General features: G+C 37.8%; 1 protein-coding gene across 1 annotated transcript in view; it reads right to left on the reverse strand.

The window, feature by feature from the left end:
- The window catches only part of RAPGEF5 (Rap guanine nucleotide exchange factor (GEF) 5), a 188,073-nt gene that overhangs the window by 43,770 nt on the left and 118,738 nt on the right, over positions 1 to 25,565 (reverse strand). Inside the window, exons 7-9 of the mRNA XM_012659442.1 lie at positions 24,330 to 24,448; positions 23,803 to 23,891; positions 1,014 to 1,092 (exon numbers count right to left, since the gene is read on the reverse strand). Of these exons, the coding sequence (XP_012514896.1) occupies positions 1,014 to 1,092; positions 23,803 to 23,891; positions 24,330 to 24,448 (287 nt within the window). The remainder of the gene's footprint in view (positions 1 to 1,013; positions 1,093 to 23,802; positions 23,892 to 24,329; positions 24,449 to 25,565) is intronic.

A 25,565-nucleotide genomic window follows, 5' to 3' on the forward strand; every position in this document is an offset into this window, starting at 1 on the left:
GTGAAGCACTAAAAAGTAATCGCCATTTCCAGTTTATATTTTTTTTTTAAGAGAAATTTTACTTTATGTCCTTTATTGAGTTTTAAAGTATTCTTTTAGGCAGGAAAATGCTATAAAGTTGGCAGACATGTAATAATTATTTAACAGGAAAATACTGAATAACCGTTACTATTAGGTCTTAATAAAACTTTGGTATATACAAAAAGCAACCTATTTTTCTAAAAATTCTCATGTGGGTTTAAAGTGGAATCTTCACTTTGGTTTAATAAAAGCAGGACAGCTAATGGGCTTCTTAAACGCTTCTGAAGCATCTTCTATAAACGTGAGGCAAGAAGCCCATTTGAAGACTTTAAGTTTACATGGTTTTGCTTTTTGGCCTCTCAGTGTTTCTATGTTTCATCTCTTCTAGTTAGTGGGTAAAATATAAGGGTCTTAACTGGTCATTAACCTTTTAATCACATCCATCATTCTACAACAGCATACACTGACAAAGCTCTGAAAAGATGAGAGTTCATTCCAAGAGGCTAGCTTAGACCTCCCTGGCTTCCTCCCAGGGGAATGGCTTGTCTTCCCTGGGACACTTGCCAGGAACGTAGCACATTTGTACCTTTTCCTGCACAAGTGGCCTGACACTAACTGACTGAGTCTCCTCAAAGTCCACTTACTGTGTGATATCGCCAATCCACTAAACCTCTTGACTCTGGGGTTTACCCGGTACGCTGAATTTACCTCCAGACTTCTAAGCGAGCGTGAAGCACAGATTTGAGCAAATGTAATATAAACAGTACAATTTACCCACATCATGGGATGTGAAAACAGCAGCTCTGCACTTCCAGTTCCCCCTGTCTGTTTTGTCTCGTTCCATCTTTTACCTTGGATATCATTACATTAATATTTAACATATCCACGCTCCACCGTGGAGTTGAGTAAATTAAGAAAGGCAGTTAATTCCTAATGTGGCACATCTGTCTGAGGGGACGCCAACACAGCGTCCTGCAGTTAATGAAGGATATTGCCTTAACAGCGCCTGACACAAGTCATCCGTTGTCATGAAGACAGTGTATGTGAGAAGGAAGTCATCAAGGAGGGTCTCTGCAAAGAAAGAAAACAAATAATACAAGGTAAGTAAAGTGGTGACAAGAAGGGCAGCTGCTGATCCAGGCCCTAGAACAGTGTGGGTGGCAGAAATAGGATAAATGATGACGGCAGTAGGAGGGGTTAGAAAAGAAGAATTTTAGCCACAAAATACATTTATTAAAGTTAAGATTTAAAATCTCCTCTCATAGAATGCCTCGAGCAATGAGATATTTTTTGTTGCAAGGCTCTCTAAACATACAACTTTATCATTTTTTTTTTTCTGAAACCTCATTTATATTTGTGGGTATATATATTATGGAAAACCGATGCATAAATAATGTGCTTTAAAAAATGAATTTTATAAGATTTCTGAGGTAGACACTCCCATCCTACAGGGAATGAAGCCTTCATGTCTAATAAATTAAGGTTTTCCAAAGCCATTTATTTAAATCTAGGGCAAGAACAATGGATAATAAAACCCAGAAGATACATATCGGGTTCCAAGGCCATTTACCTTTATCTTTCAAATGCATCTATAAGAAGTTGAGAAAGTGATGAGTGATTTTCTTACGACTGTGTAGAGAGACAGAGCTAAATCCAGTCAAAATTGGAAATTATCTACCTTATTTGACTGTAGGTCATGAGCCCCCTGTTCCAGAGAGGGCCTTGCCCCACACTCAGAAGGGAGGAATGTGTGCTCAGAGAGGCGGGGAAGAATCTAGACAGATAGGCCTTGCTGAGTTTCCCCAACTCAGTCTACTAGCATCAGATGAAAAAAAAAAAAATTGGATAGCAGGTACAACATATCGCAATATGCTTCTTTCTAATTTCTTCTTTTTACCAACCCAAACTGGTCCCACTTTTATCACCTCTTTTCCTCGAGTGTTCTTGAAGAGTCCAGTTTACAAATAATAGGGAGCTGCTAAACGGGCAAACTCTGACCTTCAATATCATTTCCAAAATGATAAATTATATGCAGAATCCAAAGTAGTGATTTTTGCCATAATAATTTTACCTAGTCTCCTTAACTTAAAAATCATTTTACTATATGATTGAATTTTCATATCTTTTACATTCTGGACATCAAATTTTTAGTTATATAAAGTAGTAATAAATTCTAAGAGTAATGAGGCTTGTATACTGTTATGGACTTGAACACTTGTGTCCCCTGATCCCCACCACTCCAAACCTCACCCTTTCATGTGATGGTAGCAGGATGTGGGGCATTTGAGAGGTAATTAGAATTAGATAAGGTCATGGGGGTAGAGCCCTCATGAATGGGATTAGTGTCCTTGTAAGAGTCCTGAGAGAGCTTGCTTCCTCCCTCTATCATGTTAGGACAAAAAATGAGAAGACTGTAGTCTGTGAACCAGGTAGCAGGCCCTCACCAGATGCTGAATCTGCTGGCACTGTGATCTTGGACTTCCCAGCCTCCAGAACTGCGAGAAATAAATGTCTGTTGTTTAAGCCATCCAGTTTGTGATATTTTGTCATAGCAGCCTGAGCTAAGACATTTACTCAATAGTACTTATGCTCTCAAGATCTACACATTAGAAAATTGTAAGTAAAAAGAATTGCCTGGTACAGAGCTCTATAGCTCTATGTTGAAGATGGGATGAAAGAAAAATTCCATAACTTTTAGGAATTACCAGTAATAGTTACTTTAAAAGTTCATCAATGAGCACAACAAGGTTATATTTATGAACACAAAACTCTGATATGAGAGGTTGCAGATGACATCTACAATTCTATATTAGTTGCAGAGGTTAATGTATTTCTATGTTTGCTTGGTTGCAGAACATCAAGACAATCCTGATCTATACAGATAAGTGGTAATTTTTTTTTTAATAGCTTGCTTTTTAATTGCCAGATGCCCTTAATTAAAATGAACCGAAGGTCTTAATGAAGAGTATTAATGGAATTTCTTTGAAAGATATTTATATATGGTAAATAATACTATTCCTTATTAAAATAATAAATCTGGCAAATGACATGCACCTAAAACATTAAAAAAAAAAAGCCTAAACTTATAATGTTGTATCACACTGCAGTACATTAGCAATCACTAATCTAACTTACTATTACTCTATGGCAAAAGCAAGTTCCCAAACAGATGTACCTGGGCCTTGCTGGGCTTAAATTAAACCCAGTACAAGAAAGCTGTGGTAGCGTGCCTGATCAGACAATTTCATGTGCAGCCTGCATACACAGAAGAGCTACAAGCTCCCTGTAGAGGCCCTGTTTATGAAAGTTTCAAATATATGCACAAGGCAGGAGAAGCTTTATTCTAAACATGTGTCTCCAAACTAGTTAACCTGGCAGCTCGAGTTAATCACCACTCATCCTAATGAAAAATTTGGAATATATAGTGTCTTTTATTATGGCTTTTAAATAGTTTAAATTAAAATTCACCATTTGTATAATGTCTGAAACCCTAGGATATTTTGGAAATACAATTTGAAAACTATCCCACTGGGATGCTGTTGAATAGTAGTGTTCATAAATTGTAACATTCCTTTGTGCTAAATGTAGTTGATGAAAATCCTCAAACTCTCTGGTCTGATTCGAAATTAAGGGGAATCTTCTCTGCAATCAATGTTGGATACAGGCAGCAAGGACAACAGAGTAGCCTGGAATCTATTTTAGGGTTTTCAATGGGCTCTTACAGATAGGAGCCACCAATGTGTAGAAACCACTGGATGACAGCATTGAGAACGTCACATGTTCAGCATTTAAACTGTTTGATGTGACATACAAGTTCAGACTCTATGAGATGTTCGTATACTTAGCTGCATTTAATGAGGTTGGAACTATTCTCTAATCAAGATTTACTCCATTAGTAGCTGAGATTAAAAAGAACACCATTAACTTTGACATAACCAGTTATTCCATCCCAGGACAACCTTAGATAATGAACTGAGTGACTATGAGAGTCTGGCTGGATGGTGTCAAATCTATTTGGCATTCAATTCAATTAATTAGCTCACATATAATAATGTTTTCTTAAGGACTTTGACCCAGGAATGTTTATTTTCCCCTAAGCTACTAGAATATTTAACATTTAACAGCATTTACCTAATTATCTCTCTGCCACAGAAATATTAATTAAAATAAAAACAATGAGGCTATATAAAAATATCTCTACTTAAAATCCTAATAAATAGTTAAAAATTCTAATAACTAGCACAGATTCCCAATACTCCTAACTAAAATCTTTCTCCATTTAAGTACCATATTCTTCTGATAATTTTCTCTAAAGAGCATTCCTTTATTCTTTTCTCTGCATTGTTTTTTCTCTGTACAGACTCTGAAAGTAATTGAGTGATGTGAACAAAAAAAACCCATAATCAAAATGATGCATTCTAAATAAATGTGCATTTTATGATAGTCATGCTTCAAAAAAAAGCTGTCCCATTGGTATTTAGAGATGTTTTCAGAACCACAATGGCTATATGAATGATCCCCTGAAGACTATTAGCCAACAGCCATTTAGAAAGACTAGCAAATCCACTAACATCCAAATTAAAACACAATAATTATCTATTATATTAAATACCAATTAATAGTAATTTAAGACTACAGGCAGAAAAGCACTTTTGCATATATAAAGGTATCTTTCATTTAAACAAATTCATAGTTGCCTTATATACTAACATTTTGAACAAAAAAGTATGCATTTTATTAAGTAAATATTAAGTATTAATATAAAAAAATTTTCAGTGGAATTCTTTTCATCAAATTAATAAATCTAATAACAAATTCTTGGCTTATCACTAAACTTTTGGGAAAATCTTCTCCACTCCACCAAAATAAAAGAATATTTTTGCAGTGGCTTTTTGAATACAGGAAATACTCTTGCAGTATATGAAAGTAATCCTGATAACCCTCAAAACTGGAAGGCAAACACTACTATAGTTTTAAGTACTATGTTACTTGAAATAAAATATATCAATATGCTGTCAAAATCTGAAACCTTCATAGAAATGGTTATAAAATTCATGTCTATAATCAGCCATACTAATGTCATACAGGATTTTTCCCTATCATCTGCTATTTTAATTTTTAAGGTATAAGAAAATAATTGTCTATTTGATTTTACTTGAATGTGTTTCTCTTGTATATATCAATTAAAACGTTTTCTCAGTTTCATTTTAAGTGTATCAAGCACTAAAAATTTCCATTTTATTTCTGCAAAATACAAGTGTCTCTAGAGCATCCTAAAGTTGTGTCAAGGTGGAATAGTAAGAAGTTTGGTACAGGTCCTTTTCATAGGGTTCTATTAAGTAAATGGAACCAAATTTTTAAAACTGATCAAAATGTTACCAAAAGGTCTAAGCTTAATGCTTTTTTGGTAAAAACAAAACCCCTGATGTCTAGAAATCGTGAGGAGTATAGGGTTACATAGGAACAATTATAGAAATCTACCTCAGTTATTTTTTTCAATACTCATAAGCAAAATGCACGGCAATAATGAAACCACTCATCTGTTAAAGTGAATTACCCAAGAAAGCAAGTGAAAAGAGTTTTGGCAGGCAACTGCCTATGGTAGCCATTTAATCTAAGTATTGTAATGTGAATATTCAACATTTCTGTACTAACTCATATTCCCTGAAGTACTGTTAATAGTTTTGTTTCACCTATATTTCTACTTCAGATGCAATGGAATTTAAGGCACTCTAAAATATGTTCTACTTAACCTTTATTTCAAGGAGCCAAGAAAACTTTAAACATGAAAGGGCCCATTTCTGGTCCAGGAATGTTACAACTTACCATTATTTTTTGAGAAGCAGTGCCAAAATGTACCATGTAATTTGATTAAGCACAAATAAAATTTTTTTTAATGTTCAGGTTGGAATCATGGATTAAAGTGCAAAGCCATTAAAAGCTATGTTTCTTTCCCAGTATATCTCACTTTCTGAAAGCAATATTAATGACCTAAAATGTGGCTGTTTACCACACCTTTCAAATTCACTTAATTCCTGCCTATTTTTACAATTTCACCAGAATTTTGCTCAGCCATTCTAAAACTACAAATCTTGAGATCTAACTTTATGTTCAGGTATCTGTCACATAAGAAATGCTTATTTAATATTGTTTATATATCAAACCTTCAAAGTCACCTCTTTAATGACAAGAACTCACTACAGACAAGGCTTGGGTGCACTCTTCAAATAATCAAATCTGTTTTTATTTTAACTTGTAAAAGTTCAGTTTTGGAATCCCATCATTCCTTCTGTGGGAAAAAATGATTTGGATACAATAGGTATTATGTTCTTAGATACATTTCACACACTGCCTTTTATTAATAAAAATGCCACTAAGAGCCACGTGGAGTAATAAATCCGGTGCCTACCTAGCTTTTCCAGACTGTGTGTGGCACCCAGAGAAGGGGCCATGATGGCAGGTCACCCTGGGGTTAAGAGAGGTGAGAGTCCCATACCTCCCAGAGCCGATCCAGCCCTAATCAGCTACTCTCAGTATCAGCTGCTGTCAGTATTTAGGCACAATATAACCCATTCGTGGCTCATACATGTGTCTGCCAGGCCTGTTGGGAAGCTCAGAAAACAGCATAAAGAATGCAAAAGGAATCAGAGAGCTGGAATTCTGCCTGGTTAGCCTAAGGCATAGTACTTAATCTCTCTAGGCCTTAGCTAAATCACCTGTAAAGTGGCTATCACATCTACACCCATCAGAGTTGTAGTGAGGCTTAACTACTACAGTATATCCAGAGCAACTGGCAGAGAATCTGGCATACCCTAGGCACTTACTAAATATTACCTATTCTTTATTTTCATAAAGTAAAATTATTTAGATCTTGTCCTAATTCTCCAAGTGCCACCAATCAACCAACAAAAAGTGAGTATTAAGAACTGACTATGAGCTTCCAAGAAGAACAGAAGAAGGAAATAAAGTGAATGTGAGCAAGGGAACAGACGTGGGTGTGTCTCACAAACCTGTGGCCTGCGGGTCGTGTTTAGCCCTTAAAGATTTTTTTGTCAGTTGAAAAAATTTAAAAGTCTAAAGATCTGGCAGCCCCAGGCCCCCATCTCATATGGCAACCATGGCTTAGAGCCAGCTTGCCTTTTTCATGCAGGGGGCATTCTCCAGTTTATCACTGTTCCACCCTGGCTGGCTTCACCCATTCACTTTAATTGCCTGTGGACATGCAAGTATGTAAGTCTTGGTCTCTGGTACAGTTGTGAAAGTGTAATAGAAGAAATCACATAATATAATTGAAACTTAAAGCTAGAAAAGTAGGTTGACCAATTCCTAGAGGGCCTTTGAGTACCAGACTAGGGAGCCTGGGGCTCATTTCATAGCAAAAGTAAGGTGAAGGGAGGTTTTCAATGACAGGAGTGGCAAGAGAGGTGGGGATTAAGCTTGCTGCATCACAGAAAGCACACTGGACAAAGGAAGGATAAAGGGAGGGAGATGAGCTTGCCTTTAAACTTATTGAGCTTGGGTTCCCCAGGCTATGCCAGGTGAAACTACTGGGCAAAAATATCAAAGGCCAGAGCTTGCCAAAGAAGGCTAGAGTTATGATTGTGTGAGCCACTGCCTAAGGAGGATGGCTGAGGCCAACATGAATTCTCAGGTATGACTCAGGAAAAATAAGCAGTGGCATAAGGGTTGAGCTGGAGTGGATATTCACATTTGGGCAATGGTAAGGAAAAGGTGAGTTAAGGAAGGGGAAAGAGAAGGAGAGAAATGGGAGAATCGGGAGACGCAAATGTTAACAGAAATTAACAAGAAAAAAGGATTGGAAAGGAGAGCAGATCATAATGGACCAACGCTCCTGGAAGGAGGTTCATCAGACTCAGCATTCAGAGGCCGTTGATTTGTTGTGCGGGTGGTCCCCGGTCTGACGGCCTTGGAGAGATGCCCCTTGGTAAATGGTGGGGATGAACTCTAGTTAAAATGAATGAAGGATAGTCTGATAATCAGCTCTCACGCCATGCATCACACTGTTTTTCCCCAAAGACTCTTCTTAGAGTTGTAGAACTCATTGATTAGAAACAGCAGTTGCTCTTACAGATGAGCCAGGAGGAAAAATTTCTTCATGATCAATGCAAGTATCATTTTATTTAACTGTATAGATTAGAATGTGAGAATTGTCATGGGCAAGAAGCCCTCAATACCAATCTGCCAGCATCTACCAACAAAAATTAATATCCGGTTCTAAGATTCACTGTCTAACATAATTGACCTCTCAGAGTTGCTGCACGCTTGTATGATTAACATCGCAGAACGCATTCTTAAGACGCAAGCTGTGTTTCTAAGTGCTTGTCAATTACACATTCTAAAATTTCAGGAAACAAAGAAAAAATTAATTTAAACATAAAATCTTAAATTAGAAGCCTGAGACATGTTTATTATAAGCAAATTAATAGTCTAATATTTGAATCCACTTAGGATAAGGTATAATGTTTTTACCTCTAAAGTACCGAAAAGAATCTGTATTATCAATTTCCTTTCAAAACTTTGAAATACATCATCAGTCTGAATGTTAATTTTTTTCTGGTCATGGTGAATCATTAGCATGAATTTCAGGAAGATAAAATTTTATTTACTTATTGATTTGTTTCTAATTAACATAAATTCTAGGAATACTAGACAGAAGTCATTTTCCTCAAAATTTAGCAATAGATGGTCAACTGCCTAAAGCTAAAAATTGGCATGATAGATACATTAAAGATAAAAAGGTATTCTACAAAACTTACTAATTTAAGATAAACTTAACTAAGCACAATTAAGACTCTTTCTAAATAATCTGGCACAAGATCTTACACAAACTAAAAATTTCCAATACAAAAAAAATTTTACTTTAATGTATTGCCTATATTTAAAAATATTTCCAGGACAAATATATCAACCAGTGACTGACAGCAAGCATGCTTTTGTGCTCTGGTTTCCAGAGTAGGCATTAGAGTTCTTTTCAATCATACACATCTGCTTTCTTTCTTATACAGGTGAAAGCAAGACTTGTGGGTTTAGGGTCACAAAGAAAGGTCTGGTCTGCAGCTGTTAACTGGACTCCTGTGACTAAGGGCTGAGCACTATGCTCTCTGTTCAGGGGGTTTAGGAATTTGGTGAGATAAAGAAAGAACCACATGAAGAAGCCTACACACCCCATGCTGATGGATCTCCCACTCCTGCGTGAATGTCTGAGCAAGCCTCCACACCCCAACCCTCCCCAGCACACGGTTCAGCCCTAGAGAGCCCCAGATTTGTTTGAAACCACACCTACTCCTTCCCATGCACCAGGAAGCCAGTAGTGGCTTCAATGGGCGATGAGGAAAAGCCGGGAAAGAAATGACAGCAGCCACTCAATTTGAAAATAACCATAACAGCCCCCTTTTATCGACCACATACTGTGTGCTGGTACTAAGAGCTTTACCTACACAATCTGTCCGCCTCATATCCACCCTAGAAGACAGGTCTCACATTCTCTTTTTGGAGGTGATGACACTAAGGCTAAGAAAGGTAATCACCCAGTGCTCCTCAGCAAGCTGATGTCAGAAGGGGCCTAAGTCCCAAGGTCAGCTACGCTCCACCACTGGCTTTTTCACGGCACCATGCTCTCCCAAGGGTGTGGATCCAAACAGTCCACATTAGGGTGTGGGAAAACGAAGTGCAGGAAAGTCATGGAATCCCTGGCTTTGGAAAGGGGGAAGAGTCATAGACACAGGAACCTGGTCTCTTTATTGGCTTTGAATCACAAACAAGCCCCTATGAAGTTGTTTTCCATCTAAGTGCCAGTTTGCTGGTTCCTTTATTCCTACTCAAATTTTACTTTGTTTTTATTTTCTAGTGAACACCTAGCCAGTGCAAATAGATAAAAGAGATTAATTTGCTTTTCTAAAGGTAGAACTGACAATCACATGGAAGGATTAAGATAGTCCATACATTCATAATGCTTTTAAGATGTTTTAATAGCCAATTATACATATTTATATTTTAAAAGATTGAAATGAAATGTTAAGGCAGAAACTAAAAAGCTTTTTACAAAAGTCCAAATCATAAACTTCTTCTTTTCCTTCTAGATAAACTTCTCCATATGAAACATTACAGATACTAAAAATCATTAGTCACATTATACTGTGTTCACTCTTTCCTAAATCAAAAGAATTAACTTCCCTGTCAAAGCCTTAGTGGTCTCTCCCCCTTCATCTGCCAACACCTGGGTAAACAGGCCATTAAATATGTATCAATTGTCATTGACCAAAATTTTTTTTAGGCTAAAATATAGTTTTTAGTGCCTTTAGGCTAAAGGCACTCATATAAACTCCTCTGTCTCAAATGGTTCTGATAGGTCCATTTTGTCTTGTTTTAAGATATATCTACTACTCGCACAAACACCTACCAATATCCATCCTTAGGGCATTCTCTTACCGTTGACATCACATGAGTCACAGTCATACATTACAGCCATGTGATGGATACAGGAGTTCTGAAATATCACCAAGAATCATATAAATATAAAACAAAATAATAAAAAGAAAACTTTTCTACTCTTAACACACCAACTGGATGTGTCACAACTCAATTCTGACACTCTCTACCTGGAGTTAGTACAGACCCCATAGGCTGAGGGCTCAGGCCCACAAGGTGCTCCCATTTCAGATGCCAGTCACAAGTCTCAGGTTGTCTGTCATCTGTACTTCTGACCAACCGGCTATAAATTAGGGGTTCCCCCAACCCCCTCCTCAGGCTTGATAATTTACTATAAGAGCTTATAAAACTTGTTTACTGGTTTAATATAAAGGATAGTAGAAAGGATACAGATGGACAGTCAGGTGAAGATTAGGGCAAGGTCTGAAAGTGTCCTGAGCACAGAAGCTTCCGTCCCTGTGGAGTTTGGGTTCACCACTCTGCTGGCACATGACGTGTTCGCCAACCTGGAAGCTCTCTGAACCTTGTTGATGAGGGTTCTTATGGAGGCTTCGATATGTAGGCATGATTGATGAAATCGCTGACCACTGGTAATTAAGTCAATCTCCAGTCCCTCCCCACGCCCCAGAGGTCCAGGAGTTGGGCTGAAAGTCTCATCCCTCCAGTCCGGCCTTGGTCTTTCTGAAGACCACCCCCATCCTGAAGCTACCATCATATCAGCACACCTTACCACTCTGGAGATTCCAAGGGTCTTAGAAGCTCTTGTGTTAGGAACCAGAGGATGAGACCAAATATTAAAACAAAAGATGCTCCTATCACCCCATCAACTCATGAAACTACATGGCTTTTAGGAGCTCTGTACCAGGAACCAGAGGCAGAGACCAAGTACATCTTTCCTATTATGTCACAAGAATATGATATCATACACAATTACATATAATTAGCTACTTTTATAAGAACAAATTTAATTTGTGCTATTGTTTAACAAAACCACTTCTTCCAAGTGATAATATATGAAATATTAGTATTTCTTAGTACCTAGTTAATTTCTTTATGAAAAATATTTCTAACAACTCCCAGGAAGAATTTCAGAGTAAATGATTAAGAATTCTCAAACATGAATTCAAATCAGACAGCTCAAATCAGACATATTAAAGGTGCTTACAGCTAAGTAAACCTTGCATGCCAAGAATACACGAGAATATTCTAAATATTCACTGGTTGAGTGGAATATAAGAGCCAAACTACTTTACACATTTTTTAAACAACGATTATATAATTCTTTATATCACAGCATGTTTAAGTTTCTTTAAAGAAACAAATATGTAATTATGGCCTTGGGTCTACAGTATCAAAACAAATTAACATAAGCTTCTATTTATAAAATTAAATGCCATTTCCCACTTCGTTAGGAATCGAACTTTGATTTTTTTCCGGGCATATTGCTCCCCAAATATTTTAAAATCAAAACAAAACAATGTATTTCTCAGCTTCACTTGCAGATAGATGTGGCCATAAGACTAAGTTTTGGTCCATGAGATAAAAGCAGGAGCCATGTGTGATGGACAAGTGTGCTCTTCATGACTCTCTCCGTCCTGCTGCCTGGACAGTCATCAGGGAAAGTCATACTCCAGGGACATTGGAACAAAGAGCTGCAAGGAGTCTTAGGACTCACTGATGACAGTGGCCCTACCAGCTCTGGACTGTATCTCTCTACATTTATTTTCACATGAGAGAGAAATACATTTATACCATGTTTACATCACCATTAGAGGTTTTCCTGTTATATGCAGCCATGTCTAATCGAAAATAATGCATATACACTGAACATTTTCAGAACTCAAGCACATGATCAGCAATATAATCTTGTTCTCAAGTTTCTCAATTACCCAAAGTAGGAAAAGTACATTTAAGGAGTGATAAGTATTGTGAATTTATCCTGATCTCACTACTGTGGATTTCTAAAATGTGCTGATGAAGATGCATTTGCCTTGCATTTTTTTTTTTGAAAGAAAAAACACCCTCCTTAGGAGACTGTCAAATAGTGAAAATTGTCATAACAATTCTGAGACATGCATACCATGCCAATCGGCATTGGCAGAACTTGAGTTTACTAAAATTATTCTACCGAAGTCATCAGTAAATGAAAATGGCTTGCAATGCCTTCAAATTCACATCAAACTGAATCAAGACATAAAAGGTCTTATATGTCCAACTCTGGGGAGAAGATCCAAGATTAGGACGAAAAGACCACCCTGTTCTTTCTTTTCTTCTTAACACATGACATGACCCTAGATTTAAGATCTATAAGCTGTTACACAAAAACAAAATATGTGATATCAAGCAAGACCGGAGGAAAATTTAGGGGAAAAAACTAACCTGCTCTCAGTATCATGTAAATCCCTCTTTGTAGAAAGTATATTTAAAGCACACTGAAAGGGACACAATAAGAAGGAAAATAGCAGAAGCTTACATACACCATTATTCACCTAAAACTATGCTCATTTTTAGACTGAGAATTTAAGTAGAAATACTCAGCCAGGTATGCAAGACACAATTTTAAATTGTACTTTTCATGTTCATACTCAGTGACGCTCATTTAAAAGATTAAAGGATTTCAAAAGTTAGAAGATTCACCAGGTATCCTATATACTCGATAAGAACACCAAGTCTGAAGCAGAAAAGGCTACAGAATTGCTCTAAAATTTATTTTCTTTCCCTACTTAGATAATGACAATATATTTGATGATTTTTTGTTTGTTTGTTTAGTTTTCCACCCTTTCTGTTCACTCGTATTTAACAATTCTAATTTCATATTTATTTTTGAGATAGGGAGAAGGATTACCAGCCAAGCAGCAGCCATAAGTACAAGGCAAAAAGCTGCAAACAGAATGGAAAGAATGGTTTCAACTGCAGAGCAAGAAAGCCCGAGGGCAGAAAATGAGGATAATGGGAAACGGGAGGGGAAGGTTATAGCGGGGGAAGACTGCAAAGAGAAATGAGGAAAAGCTCAATTATAGGCAGGTTAGAAGCAAACATTCTCCCACATAAAGAATATCCCTTTTAGATGTGTGCTTGTCGGTTACAGCAATTCCGTGACATTACACCGTTTAAATGAAGCAACAATTTGATTGATACATGCTGTGAGAGATTAACATGCAGTGATTATAATCAACAAATTGCCATCCACTAACATTCCTTCCTCACACTTGGAAGACTATCTGAAGACTCTTATACAAAAAAACACTTTCCCCCCATTTTCTGAGAGGATGCTACATTTTACTTGAGGAAGATGTCACAAGCATTTTAAAATTCAGACAAGGACATCTGATGATCTCACTTTAAATCTAACAACTGTTTGGGGAAATGACACAAGATCTCTGAGACAGAGAGAGAAGGGAGGAGGGGAGAGGGGAGGGGGAGGGGACACTAAGGGAGGGGTGGGGAGAGGGGAGGGAAGGGGATGGGTTGCCGTAAACCCAGTTTCAAGTATTTTCACTTGCTAATGTTACAGTGAAACTATTGGTTTGCTAAAATTACTAGGTTGTCAAATTCACTACTGATACAATATCTTGTCTCCATGAATTTCACTACTTCTCACTCCTTTCAATTTGCTGCTCCAGAAACACCCGACTTACATCACACATTTAAACAAGTTCCTGGAAATACAGCTGGACACTGACAAAATCACATTTGTTTCTGCTGAAGTACAATACTCAGTGTGCCAACAGACCCAAAACTTACTGAGAAAATATGGTTGTTTTAAAACTTTTAAGATTTGAGAACAGAATTTTCCTTTTAAAAGAACAAAAATCCTAGTTAGCACTCAACTAACTGAGGATCTGTGCTGTAGAGATTATTTTCCCACAGAACTATATAGGAAAGAAAGAGAAGTAGCCTTCATTCTTACAGGGTACTTGTTTGGGGGAGAACTATAAAGAGAACATGAAACAAGCTGTTATTTGTCTCAAATTTATGAGAAAAAAAATGAGTTATACCAAGGACTTGTGTTTCAAAAGCAACCTTCATCCTGTATCAAAGAGATTATGTAGATTCAAGCCAATATCTTATTCATATAATAAAACTGAGGACCATTCATAGAACCTCCTAATTCTTCACGAACTTTGTGACTTTTCAGATAGCACCATTACATTTTATATTTGAAAATAGATTGTAAGTTTATTTGTTTTGATCCTTTGAAAACTGACAATTCATGTGCACACTTAGGGCAACTCTCAGTACACCAGCATATTTTATTATTTGTAATAAGTTATCCTCCAGCTGTTCTAGAAAATTAGAAAGTTACTGAACTACAAAGAAAAAAGTAACTAAGATTCCCCAGGGAAATATATCTAAAAAGGAAAGTATCAAGTTGGGCATTTGAGGTAGAGGGAAAGCATTTTAGGTGAAGCAAATACACGTAAATAAAGGAATATAAAGCAAATAAAAAGTGCAATATGAATAAAGGAGACATTTCATCCATTTCTACATCTTCGATACTGGATGCAGTTTACATAACCAGGGCTCAAGAGCTGAGGTCACCACTGGGACAGACTGTACAGAAACAAGCGGTCACATGCACATTTCATTTAGAACAAACAGTGTGAGGAACTTCCAGAGACTATCTCATCTTTGGGCTCTAGGACAAGGCCTTCACTCTAACCCATCAGAAAGGGGTTGATAGTTTCCTTTTAAGTATTTAAAGAAGAAAGTCTATAAATGCTTACGATACCTAAGTTTTTCATAATCCTTATAGTCGAGAAGCTAAAAATCTAATTTCTTGGATCTTTTCTCTCAAGTACTCCATTTTCCATTTCCTATCTTCAGATCCTCTTAAAATTAATTTCCCATAGTCCTACAACATTTTAGTTGGTTTCCAGTGTGCTGTAGACTTACATGGGAACTTTCCCTTTACAAAGTCTACTATAAAATGGTCACATTTTTATGGCAACAGCCACATAAGTAAACTGACAATAATTTTCCTTCAATTAAATATTACCATCTTTAATTACCCAATGTTTTTTTTTTTTTTTTTTACTTTAGAAATAAACACACACTCATACTCCCATATGCACACATTACAGTAAATTATAAGAGTGGGCACAGAATAAACAAGGGTAGGCACTGAAAGATAATCGTAAAATTAAGAGGTTAATGAAAGTGCTCTCTCTCCACATTGTTCACTACAAATACTGGGTTATCATTGAATAAACTGCTCTACATGTCTCTGAAAACTTTAATATCACTGGAAAACTGTAATTGGAAAGGTAATACTTTTATAACCTTTCATGCTGAAATCATTTGTAGTACTAAAATTAAAACTTCAGAATGTAAACTATAGCTCAAATGTGGAGTAAACATGAAAATGATCCATTCTCATTCTAAATAGGGATTGTTTCCCCGATAGGTTTGCTATACTACTTAAATCCTTTCCCATTAGAAATCTTCCTTTGCCCATTGGTTATGCTGTAATGAAAACTGCCACATTTCCATTATTAATCAGTGTATGTTAATGATCTTATGCTTCAGCTCACCTTGCTTCATTAACAACAAGGGTATTAATTAACCCACAATCTACTGGCAGTGTAAAAGCATCAATTCCCCTGTTATCATACATAATATTGCATGTTCAAAGGTGGTGTGAATAGATTAACCCAGAAGATGAACACCTCAAATGAAATCCATGGTCAAAATATGATTTTTAATCACTTCTCATTTGAGTGGTCTGATACAAGGTCAACTAAAACTAGGACCTGTCTCTCTTTTCCTCTTTTTTAACTGTTTTGAAGCAGTTAGCCTCACCCAGTGGCCATCCTGCTCACAGCTGGAAGCCAAGAAGCAGATCTTTGTGCTGGAGATTAGAGCACTCCTAAGTGGGTACTAAAGCACCTGATTTGGGGTTTATAGCTTGAGTTGAATGGTAGAGTTTCACTTCAATTATGCCTTTCATCTATGATTCCAGTCTCTAACAAAAAAATGATCTTTGGGATAAAACTCAGAATATATCTGGGCTCATTTCTTGATTCAAATGTTCACTCAATCACTGAAGCAATTTAATTAACTTCAACCTCAGCTTCTAAGTCCATTAAATGGGGATAATTATCCTGCACAGAGATCCGTCTAATGGGACAAGGTTGGGATAAATAAATTGGTGTCTTGAGTAATCTTTGAACCCTGGCTCTCAGATCTGCAAGGGGCCTCAAACGTCACGTGGTCTAAAGCCTCTGCTTTTATAATAAAAATGAGGCAACCAAGAAGAAAATTTCTACACAATCCTAATTATCACATCACATTGTCAACATTAATTTACAAAGTCTTCCAGTGCTTCAATTATGGTCAGCAAATACAGCACATTATACTCTCCATGTAAGTAATTAGGAGAGAAGCTCAAGAACTGCCAAAATCCAAACCAAAACAAAAACCCTAGCACAAACATTGTAGAGCACATTCTAATCTGAGCACTTTTACTCCTAGGCTCTCTCTTGATACCATTTTGGGGATATTTTACTGTCACTGTGGACAGCAGTTCCAAGTCTTTGCTGTATCTGGAAAAAAGGAGTCCTTACTGAACAGTGGTGTTCTTCATCTGCATCTGATGCACACCCAGGGAAGCCAGCGTTTGTGCTAATGAATTTAGTCTTTCACTGACTTTTTTTTTATTAGTATGTATGCAAACAAAATTAACGTAAGCTAAAAAATGTCCTCAAGTGGCAGCCCAGTCCAGTTAATTGTCTTAGAGAGCTGCTCTCACAGTTTAAGATGGAAAGAGGCTGATATTCTTATCAAACATTTCCAAGGATACAGATTCTATACCTTCTAATAGTAGCTATTTGCCATCCAGGGATACCTATACATATTTCTAATTTATTTATGTTATTTTTTTTATTTCTATTAAGTATATTTCATTAGGTTCTGAACTTTGTTCAATATGATCAGAAGTTTCATGTTAATTAAAATTTTTTAAATACATTAAAATATCCTCCAACTTTATTTTTCAAGACATGTGGATATAGTTATCTTAAACTAGTGCCTGTAAGGATATTGGTGATTTAACACTCATCATTTAATATGTGAATTTTCCTATTTATTTTATCATCTGATTCCCTCCAATGGAATATAAGCCTCCATGAGGGTATGGAGTTTGTTGATTTTGTTTTGAGTTGTACACCTGGTAATTTAGAACAATACCTACATAGTAGAGTTCACAGATGTTTACATATAGAATGAAGAAATTAAATTTTTCTAAGGTATTCATTCAGGTGCATATAGAAACTGAATAATGAAAAAGGCACTGTTACATTTTTTACAGAAGCAGTGTGTAAAGTTAAAAGTTGTGGAATTACAGGGAAATGGCTAGTATAAGAGATATGATATAGCATATTTCATCACTTGGGGAAAACTGCTGCTTTTTTCCTACAGTCCTGTTTCTGAATATCCCAAAATGGCTTGGTAATAAAACTCCACAAATGGATTTTACTAGTAGGTAATATATCAAAGCTATTCTTTGGAAATGTTACAGCATAATTTCTCAAAAGAACTTAAAAAGTTCCCCATTGGACAAGGTTATATAAAAACACACTTAAATCAACAGCAGGTATGGTCACTGAGCCTTAGATCCCAAACTTAATACCCCATCAACATTCTAACAGCTCTGTAAGGCTGAAGAAATGTATCAGTCATATAAAGTAACACGAAGTTAGACCAAATTTCCTAAGCCCTTGTGCAATGGCTAAATGACAGTGCTTTCGGCATAAAATAACTATAAGATTCTGGAGTCATCAACTTGAATTCTCAAGTCTCCCTCTGATCTAGAATCCCATGGTTCTGTGACATATTTTGACAGGAAAGAGGGTATAGGTCCCTTTGAATCAAAGAGTTCTAGTGATAAAAGACTCTTCAGAGATCATCTCATTTATGACTTGCTCAAAGTCTCAGGCTGGTTTGCTAATGGAGCCCAGATCTGGGACTCAAGGCTTTTAGAACCTCATTTTAGTACCCTTTCTACTCTGCTATGTGCAGTTTCTCCTTCCTTAAAATCTATTATTTACAGAAGTAAGCATTCTTTGCTGTGAGAACTAAGGACCACCCATGGAATTCTGCAGTGTGACAGAACCCTTACAAAAAGCCAACAGGGTTTTGTTCATGATATCCCCACCTCCTCATTTCAAGAATGGAGAAACCAAATGTGTGTGTCCAGTGCCTCTGTTCCCTCTGATTGTATCTTTTTAAAAAACAAACAAATAAAAAAAAACCACTTTAGTGGATGGACCAGTGGTGCAGGTTTGTCAATTATGAACTTCTCATGCTCCAGAGGCTCCAGGGCAGGGACCATTAGACATGAGGCTGGACATACAGCACTGGAGAGGGGTCAGAAAGAGGAGGAGGAAAGGAAGAATGATTCCCCTAACTCTCAGAAACAAAGGTATATTTATAACCATTAGAAACTTGCAATAGGTCTTAAAAAAAGGGTGTGAGACATAGTCAATGTCCTATTTCAGTGGCTTTCAAACCTGGCTACATACTAGCATCACCTGGGGAGCTTTTAAAGCCCATTAGACCTAGACCCCAACTCAGGCCAACTAAATCAGAATCTCTGGGCACTGGTATGTTTTAAAAGTGCTCCTAATGTGCAGCTGCAGATAAGCTACCCTGATCTATTTTTTACATGACATTACAGAAATAAAAAAGAAAAGACATAAATACAAGATGATTGCATGTGCATATCAATTTTACAAAATCATGGAAAGACTTACCACCAACTAAAACTTTCTCTACCCACCCTTGAAAAATTTTAGTCCCATAAAAGTGATGCTGCTACAGGGTTTTTATGGTCTGGTGACCTGGGAGAAAAAGCCTAGAACAGAGGCACCCAGCATCATTCCAGATATCCTAAAAGGCAAGGTAACCAAGGAAGGAGTTCACTTAAATTGTCTTCTATCTTTCCAACAATTGGAATAAAAGCATTATTTATTTTCCTCCACAAAAATTATATATTAAGGGCTTATTACAAGCTCGGTGCTGGCTGGGGAGAAGATAAAACCATTAACAGAAAATGAGGTGCCTGTCCTAGCTTCACTCAAGGTTTGGTTAGTGCAATGCTTGGAAAAAGCCACTAGGCTGACCATCAAGAGCTTTTGGACTCTGTCAAATGAGTGAGACACCCCTACAATATAAAACTGACACTTTTACAGAGGTTGTTGCCTCCTTAGAACAGTAATGACTCACTTCTTCAATCACATGTTCAACCTACTATGTGCTGCTTAAAGCAAACCACCAACACTGAGGCATTCCAAAATGATCAAGACAGGCTGCATAGACATTTCCACACCAAGGCACGTTAATGAACTATACTGAATGATAACCTCATGAAGTTAAAAAAAAAAAAAAAAAAAGCAGCCATACCTTAACGAAATCAGGTCAGGTCTAATGAGAATCAGCTGGCAGGCTTTACCTATTCCTACTATCCTATTCTATTTGCTTGATTTTCTTGGAAACCTGGAATCATAAGTGCATTTTCTTCAAAAGATGAATAAAGAAATAGGAATTAAGAAATGGGAAATAACATTATTTCCTCTTGTATTTTCCTTAAGGTAGACTCATTATAACACAGATTCAGAAAGAAAAATCAATGAGAAGGTTTTTCTCTATATAATCCACAGTTTTCCCCCCTGCTTTGAAACAGAAATCATTATTTCCTACAGAAGCATCTGTAAGCAAAACATACTTTATCCTCTCCAGGGAGGGGAAGGGGTTAAATAGGTGCAGTAAACACTGTGACCACAACAGAGCGGGACTGCCTGGGTCCAAACCTGTTCCTCCATCCCTCCAACTCCTCTACTCACAACTCCTTGTTTTTTCCCTTCTTGCCTTCCTTATAATTCTCTCATGTAAATCTCATGCCCAGTGATGTTTGCCCTATTTCTGAGAGGATGAAAGACAGAGCTTCAGAAACTGCTTGATTTTCCTCTAACATTTCAAAATGTTTCAAGTCAGAACCTGAACCTTGGAAATAAAAAGAGAGAGAGAGAGAGAGAGAGAGAGAGAAATCTTTGAAAACTGCTTCAATCACTTTCCATGTTCACAAATAAATATCCAGTTACCAGACTCTTAGTTTTTCTATTTTAAACAATGAAGAACTATGGGACAAAGGAAGAAATGTTAAAAAATTTAGATTACAACAAATTGTGGCATGCTATTTGGGAGTGTTACATTTCTAATGTAATAGACAAAAGAGAGACTGTCATAGATTATTGAACATTTCGATTCTGGCTGCAATGCATAGAAGACTCAAATAAAGGCTTGGTTGGTTTACTTGTTCCCTATTAGCATCTCCCATTCATCTTCTATTTAAGAGTTTAAGAAATTCATTCATTCATTCATTAGTTCATTCCTTCATTCCACAGATATCACTGGATGACTTCTTATACCTGGTACTACCAGGGAGGAAAGGATTATGCATTTGAAGGATTATGACAATAAGTATGGTAGGTGTGTCAATCAAGTCATTTAGGAAAATCATTAGTAGCATCTCTAAAGTTATTTTTGCTTTTAAAACTTAGCTTGATTTAATGAAAGAATACTGTATGAATTGTTTAGTTGTTTTCCAGTAGCAACAGAAATGCCTATCTCAATTGCCCTGGCATTCTCCTCCTATTCCCTGCAATTCAGTAAACTTTTCCCACTTGCATGTTAACATCAATCAGTAATCACTTCAACTTGTCCTATGTGAGCAAAGACAGCCTCTTCCACTGGGACCTGTGCACCTACCTTTTCACAACTAAGTGACTTCTGCGGGAAAGAGGTGGGGAATTACTCACATCTCTTGCTCAGTTACCTTCCCCAGCCTCTGGTGGGCCCTGAATGTGAGAACCCAGAACAGGCTCATCCCTCATCCCAGCCTCTAGGACCATCTACTTCCTCCCCTATACCCTCTCCTCCCCGTTGCTGTCAGGGCCATGTACAGGGCCACCATATGGCTCCACCCAGCCCCAGATGGCTCCACCTCCCTAACACGGTGCTCAAGAACATAAAATGCTGCTGTGTACTTTTATTGCAGCCCCGTCTCATTCTCCCCCATCTGTCCTCCATATGGTTTATGCAACTCTACTGGGCTCCTGCACACACAGGCCTTTGATACTGAGGGCTGCCGACCGGACCAAGATAAAGGGACGCACTACTTTATATATCTGATTCCTTTAGTATTCAAACAATTAATAACCACTTTTCTTCAATTTGCATACAAAATTTATTTTGTTTTATATTTATTATATTTCTTTTAATTTTATCAACAAAAACCACATGGTGGCTTTTCTACTGTTTTCTCCAAGTGCTGGACTTGAAGTTTCAAAGAGCTACATGTGACTTCTACTTAGGCATCTCTTTTATATACACATCACATTTTTCCCAAATTGACTTTTTCATTTTCATAAAATTCTCTTTCGAAAGGAGGAAAAGTTGTTACCATTTTTTTCCATCAAATGTCTCTGCAAAACTCTGAAGTTTCATGTGTGTCCTCCCTGCAAACTCTAAGCAAATGAGCAGAAATCAGGTGAGGCTGCATCCCTTCTGCCCTGCTTAGGTTGGTATGATTGAGAAGAAAATAGGAATAAGTCACTATACACCATGCACATCACTATTCCCCAACAGGAGGTAACTTCTGGCATTAGTAACAGTAATAAGGGTGATTTATCATTCCCGGTGTTAAGTAGTGGGAACTTCTTAGTGAGCACCTAGGCTACTTTTCTCAGAAGGAAAGAGAACACAGACTAATGACAATTAGAAAGAAAGACAAAAGAAATCAAGCTAGGCCTAGTTAGGCTCTAACAATTTCTATGCTTATTAATATGATCTAGACACAAACTCTTGCATTTACAGAATAGAATTGTGGTGTTATGAAGAAAAAGCAAGCATTCAACTCTTCCAAACTTCTACCACATTTAAAGTGTCCTCTCTATGATAGACAACTTGCTTGTATTCTAGTCCGAATCACCTGTGTAAAAGCAGTCTGGTAATCAGTACGTGGAAAATTATGCCCACTTCCATGATGATGATATTTAATGAAACAGAATATGGGAGTAGTGCTCAAATGCACAAAATATTAATCTGTAGATATATGAAATCAACCCAGCAAATGCCACAAGAATATGTTTTCCTTTTAGCTTATTTTTTGTGTGTATAAATGACAACTTGATTTTTTTCTTCAAACACATACAAAATAAGGTCTCTACTTAAATTTTAAGATCAAACAATAACACTACTGCAAGATACATGATTTGGTCATTTTGCTACAGTTTTTTATTAATTTACATATTTCACACATCCTTGTTTCTCTTATTGTCCCTTTATAAATGCACACTATAGACCCAGAGGTCACTTATGTTGAGTCAAAACTCCTGGGACGCAAGGAAACTCTTGTTCCCACCTAAGCTGTCATTTCACAATCCCTTCTGCATGGTAAAAACCTAAGGAAACTGTGGGTATCACAGGTGCTACAGTAGCAGCAAAAAGTGCACTTTAGTCAAGGAAGCAAGTTGCAAAATTCAGGCTATAGCCAGAGGCCTATTCATTGGGATAATTGCTTCAGGCTGGAACAAATTACAAATTCTGGTTAAGAGAAGCAAGTACTCTCCCTTCTGTGATAAAGGAAGTTATAGATAAGTCATTTTGTAAATGGAATAGTAGTGTTTCCAAAAGTGCATGGATGAAAAAGCTAAATGGGTATTTTGCTCTCAGATTAAATTAAAAGGACAAGAAGTCTGGTCGATAAGGCATCAGTGAATTACAATTTCTGACCTGAAAAGCTATGAGTATCATATTCTGCACCCCAGGGCTTGCTCTGGGCCAGCAGTTTGTAAACTACTTGGAAAAAGGCAGAAGTTGCTGCTAAACATGTAGCTGCTGAGTAGTTGCATTAATTGTTGACATTTGGGCAGGGAGGCTACTCCCCCCAGCTCAGCACTTCCCACATGCCAGGTGAATGCCTGCTAACCCTCCTCCCCTGTATTTCTTTCCATTGAACATGGGCTAGTGAATGTTGGCCTCTTGCCAACTGCCTTTAGGTGAGATTTGGTAAAAATTGCCAGGGAATCAAGAACATCTGCCTTCATATCATCTTCTTTGTACAGCTACTTCCCAGGCAGCTGCTTGGGAACTACATGTGTCCATTTACTGGATTTAAACAAAATGGTACAAGGCAAAGGACAAGGCACACAAAGCATATGCTGTTTCACCCCACCCTGGTTTCAGCTAACAGTGGGAGCTGTGCCCCTGAGGATAGGACAAGGGCATCGGCAGCCGCGAGTCTGAAAGCAGGAGAGACACTCTGTACCTTACCTGTTTCTTTGTCCTGGACTTCTTCCAGGTGCAAGTCATTCAGAAGGTGCTCCAAAATCTTCTCCGGAGTCCCGGACACTACCACGTATCTGTCAGAGAGCAGAGAGTCCACTGAGTCATCCTCGGTGGAAGACTGCGAGCGGCTGCTCCATTCATCATCATCCTCCTCGTCGATGTATTTGAAATAAGGCACATCGAAGGTAGGCAAGGGCAGCTCTCGGTCTGAGAGTGCCGCGGGATCTTTCCTCTCTAAATGAGGGTCAAAGACCCTCAGCCGGGAGCTGCCCATTGTGAGCCGTTACTAACAAAGGCATCCCCTTAAATGCTAAAAGATCTTGCCATCCCGGTCCTTCCACTAGGAACTGAGTCCATCTGGCTGCTAAGAGCTCTGCAGTCAGCTAGAACGCTGGAGAGGCGGAGAGAAAAGAGAGGGAGGGAGGGCAGAGGAGGCAGAGAGCGAGCGAGAAGGGAAGGCAGGGAGAAGGAGACGGGAGCGCGTGCCTCTGTGGCTGCAGGGAAACTCTCACCTGCAATGGCTCTCCGGGCTCCCAGCTGTGGGGGCTGGGCCACAGCACTGCACTCTCTTCAGCACCAGCACGCTCTGGTCTTGCTCCTTCACTTGAACAGTCGCCACTTCATCATCCTGCTTTAATTGTGGAGGGGAGTGACGGATGAGAGAAGGAAAAAGGGAGAGAGAATTAAAAAGAAAAGAAACGAGCTAACGAAAGCTGCATTTTCTAGAGTTGCTTTAGCATCATTTCTTTAAAGAGTCAAAATAAATTAAGAGTCTGGTCAAAAATCGCCCTCTAATAGTAGGATATCCAGGCTCAAGTTTTACTGAAACATAAAGCATTGGAGAGACATAAGTACTTTAAAGGAAACAGGAAAAAAAAAAAAAGTGGAGGTGGGATTTCAGAGTTTACTCTTAAAACTACCTAAACAATTTGTATTAGAGAATACAAAGTTCAAAGTTTCAAAAAGCACAACATACTAATTGAATGTGTGCTATAGTCTCTTTCACCTGGTGAATGTTTATTAAACATTGTATTAAAACGGGAAAATCATATAAAACCTGCATTATTTAAGCATTAAAACAATGAGTAAGCCATATGCAGTAGTTGTAGTTGACACACATCATATTTATTTACTTCACAGCCTTGTTTTAAAAGGTAGGCAAAAAACTACCCATTGATCATTCAGCTCAATTTTTTTTTTCAGACTTGAGATGGCCTGCAAATTTATCATGTACTTGTTTTTGCCAGAACACAAGCAAAAATGGCTCTACTGTAGTTAGAATCTCATCTAGGCTGAAATTCGGATGTCACGGGTGAGTGCCCTTTCTTCACCTCAGCCTCTCTGTAGAAAGCAGAGACGGCTGAACCATCATTCATTTCTGCACACACAGCTTCCACAGCCCAGAGCGAGTGTGGCCCGCTGACGTGGCTCTGTCACAGAGGATGGCTGGCTGCTGACCCAGCAGTGTGGCTCCGACTCTGAGTGATGAAAACACCTCCAGAGTGTTTAGTGTGAAATTCCCCCAGTGTGCAACACCCAGTAAGTGTGAGGTAGCCCAGGAAAAAAGAACTGTAAGATGCATGTAAGAAAATCGAGCTTTATCTATTTCTGATGATGGGAGCAAAAGATTAAAGAAAAGTTAAATCTTCAAAATGATGTCACCTCTTTAAAAAGGGAAACATGTGCTGCTGACAGAAAATCTTACCTGTAATTAGGAACAAACATAAAAGAGAAGGATATCCCCGCCC

The sequence above is a fragment of the Propithecus coquereli genome, unplaced genomic scaffold, assembly GCF_000956105.1.
Source record: "Propithecus coquereli isolate 6110/MARCELLA unplaced genomic scaffold, Pcoq_1.0 Scaffold61, whole genome shotgun sequence".
NCBI classification, from domain to species: domain Eukaryota; kingdom Metazoa; phylum Chordata; class Mammalia; order Primates; family Indriidae; genus Propithecus; species Propithecus coquereli.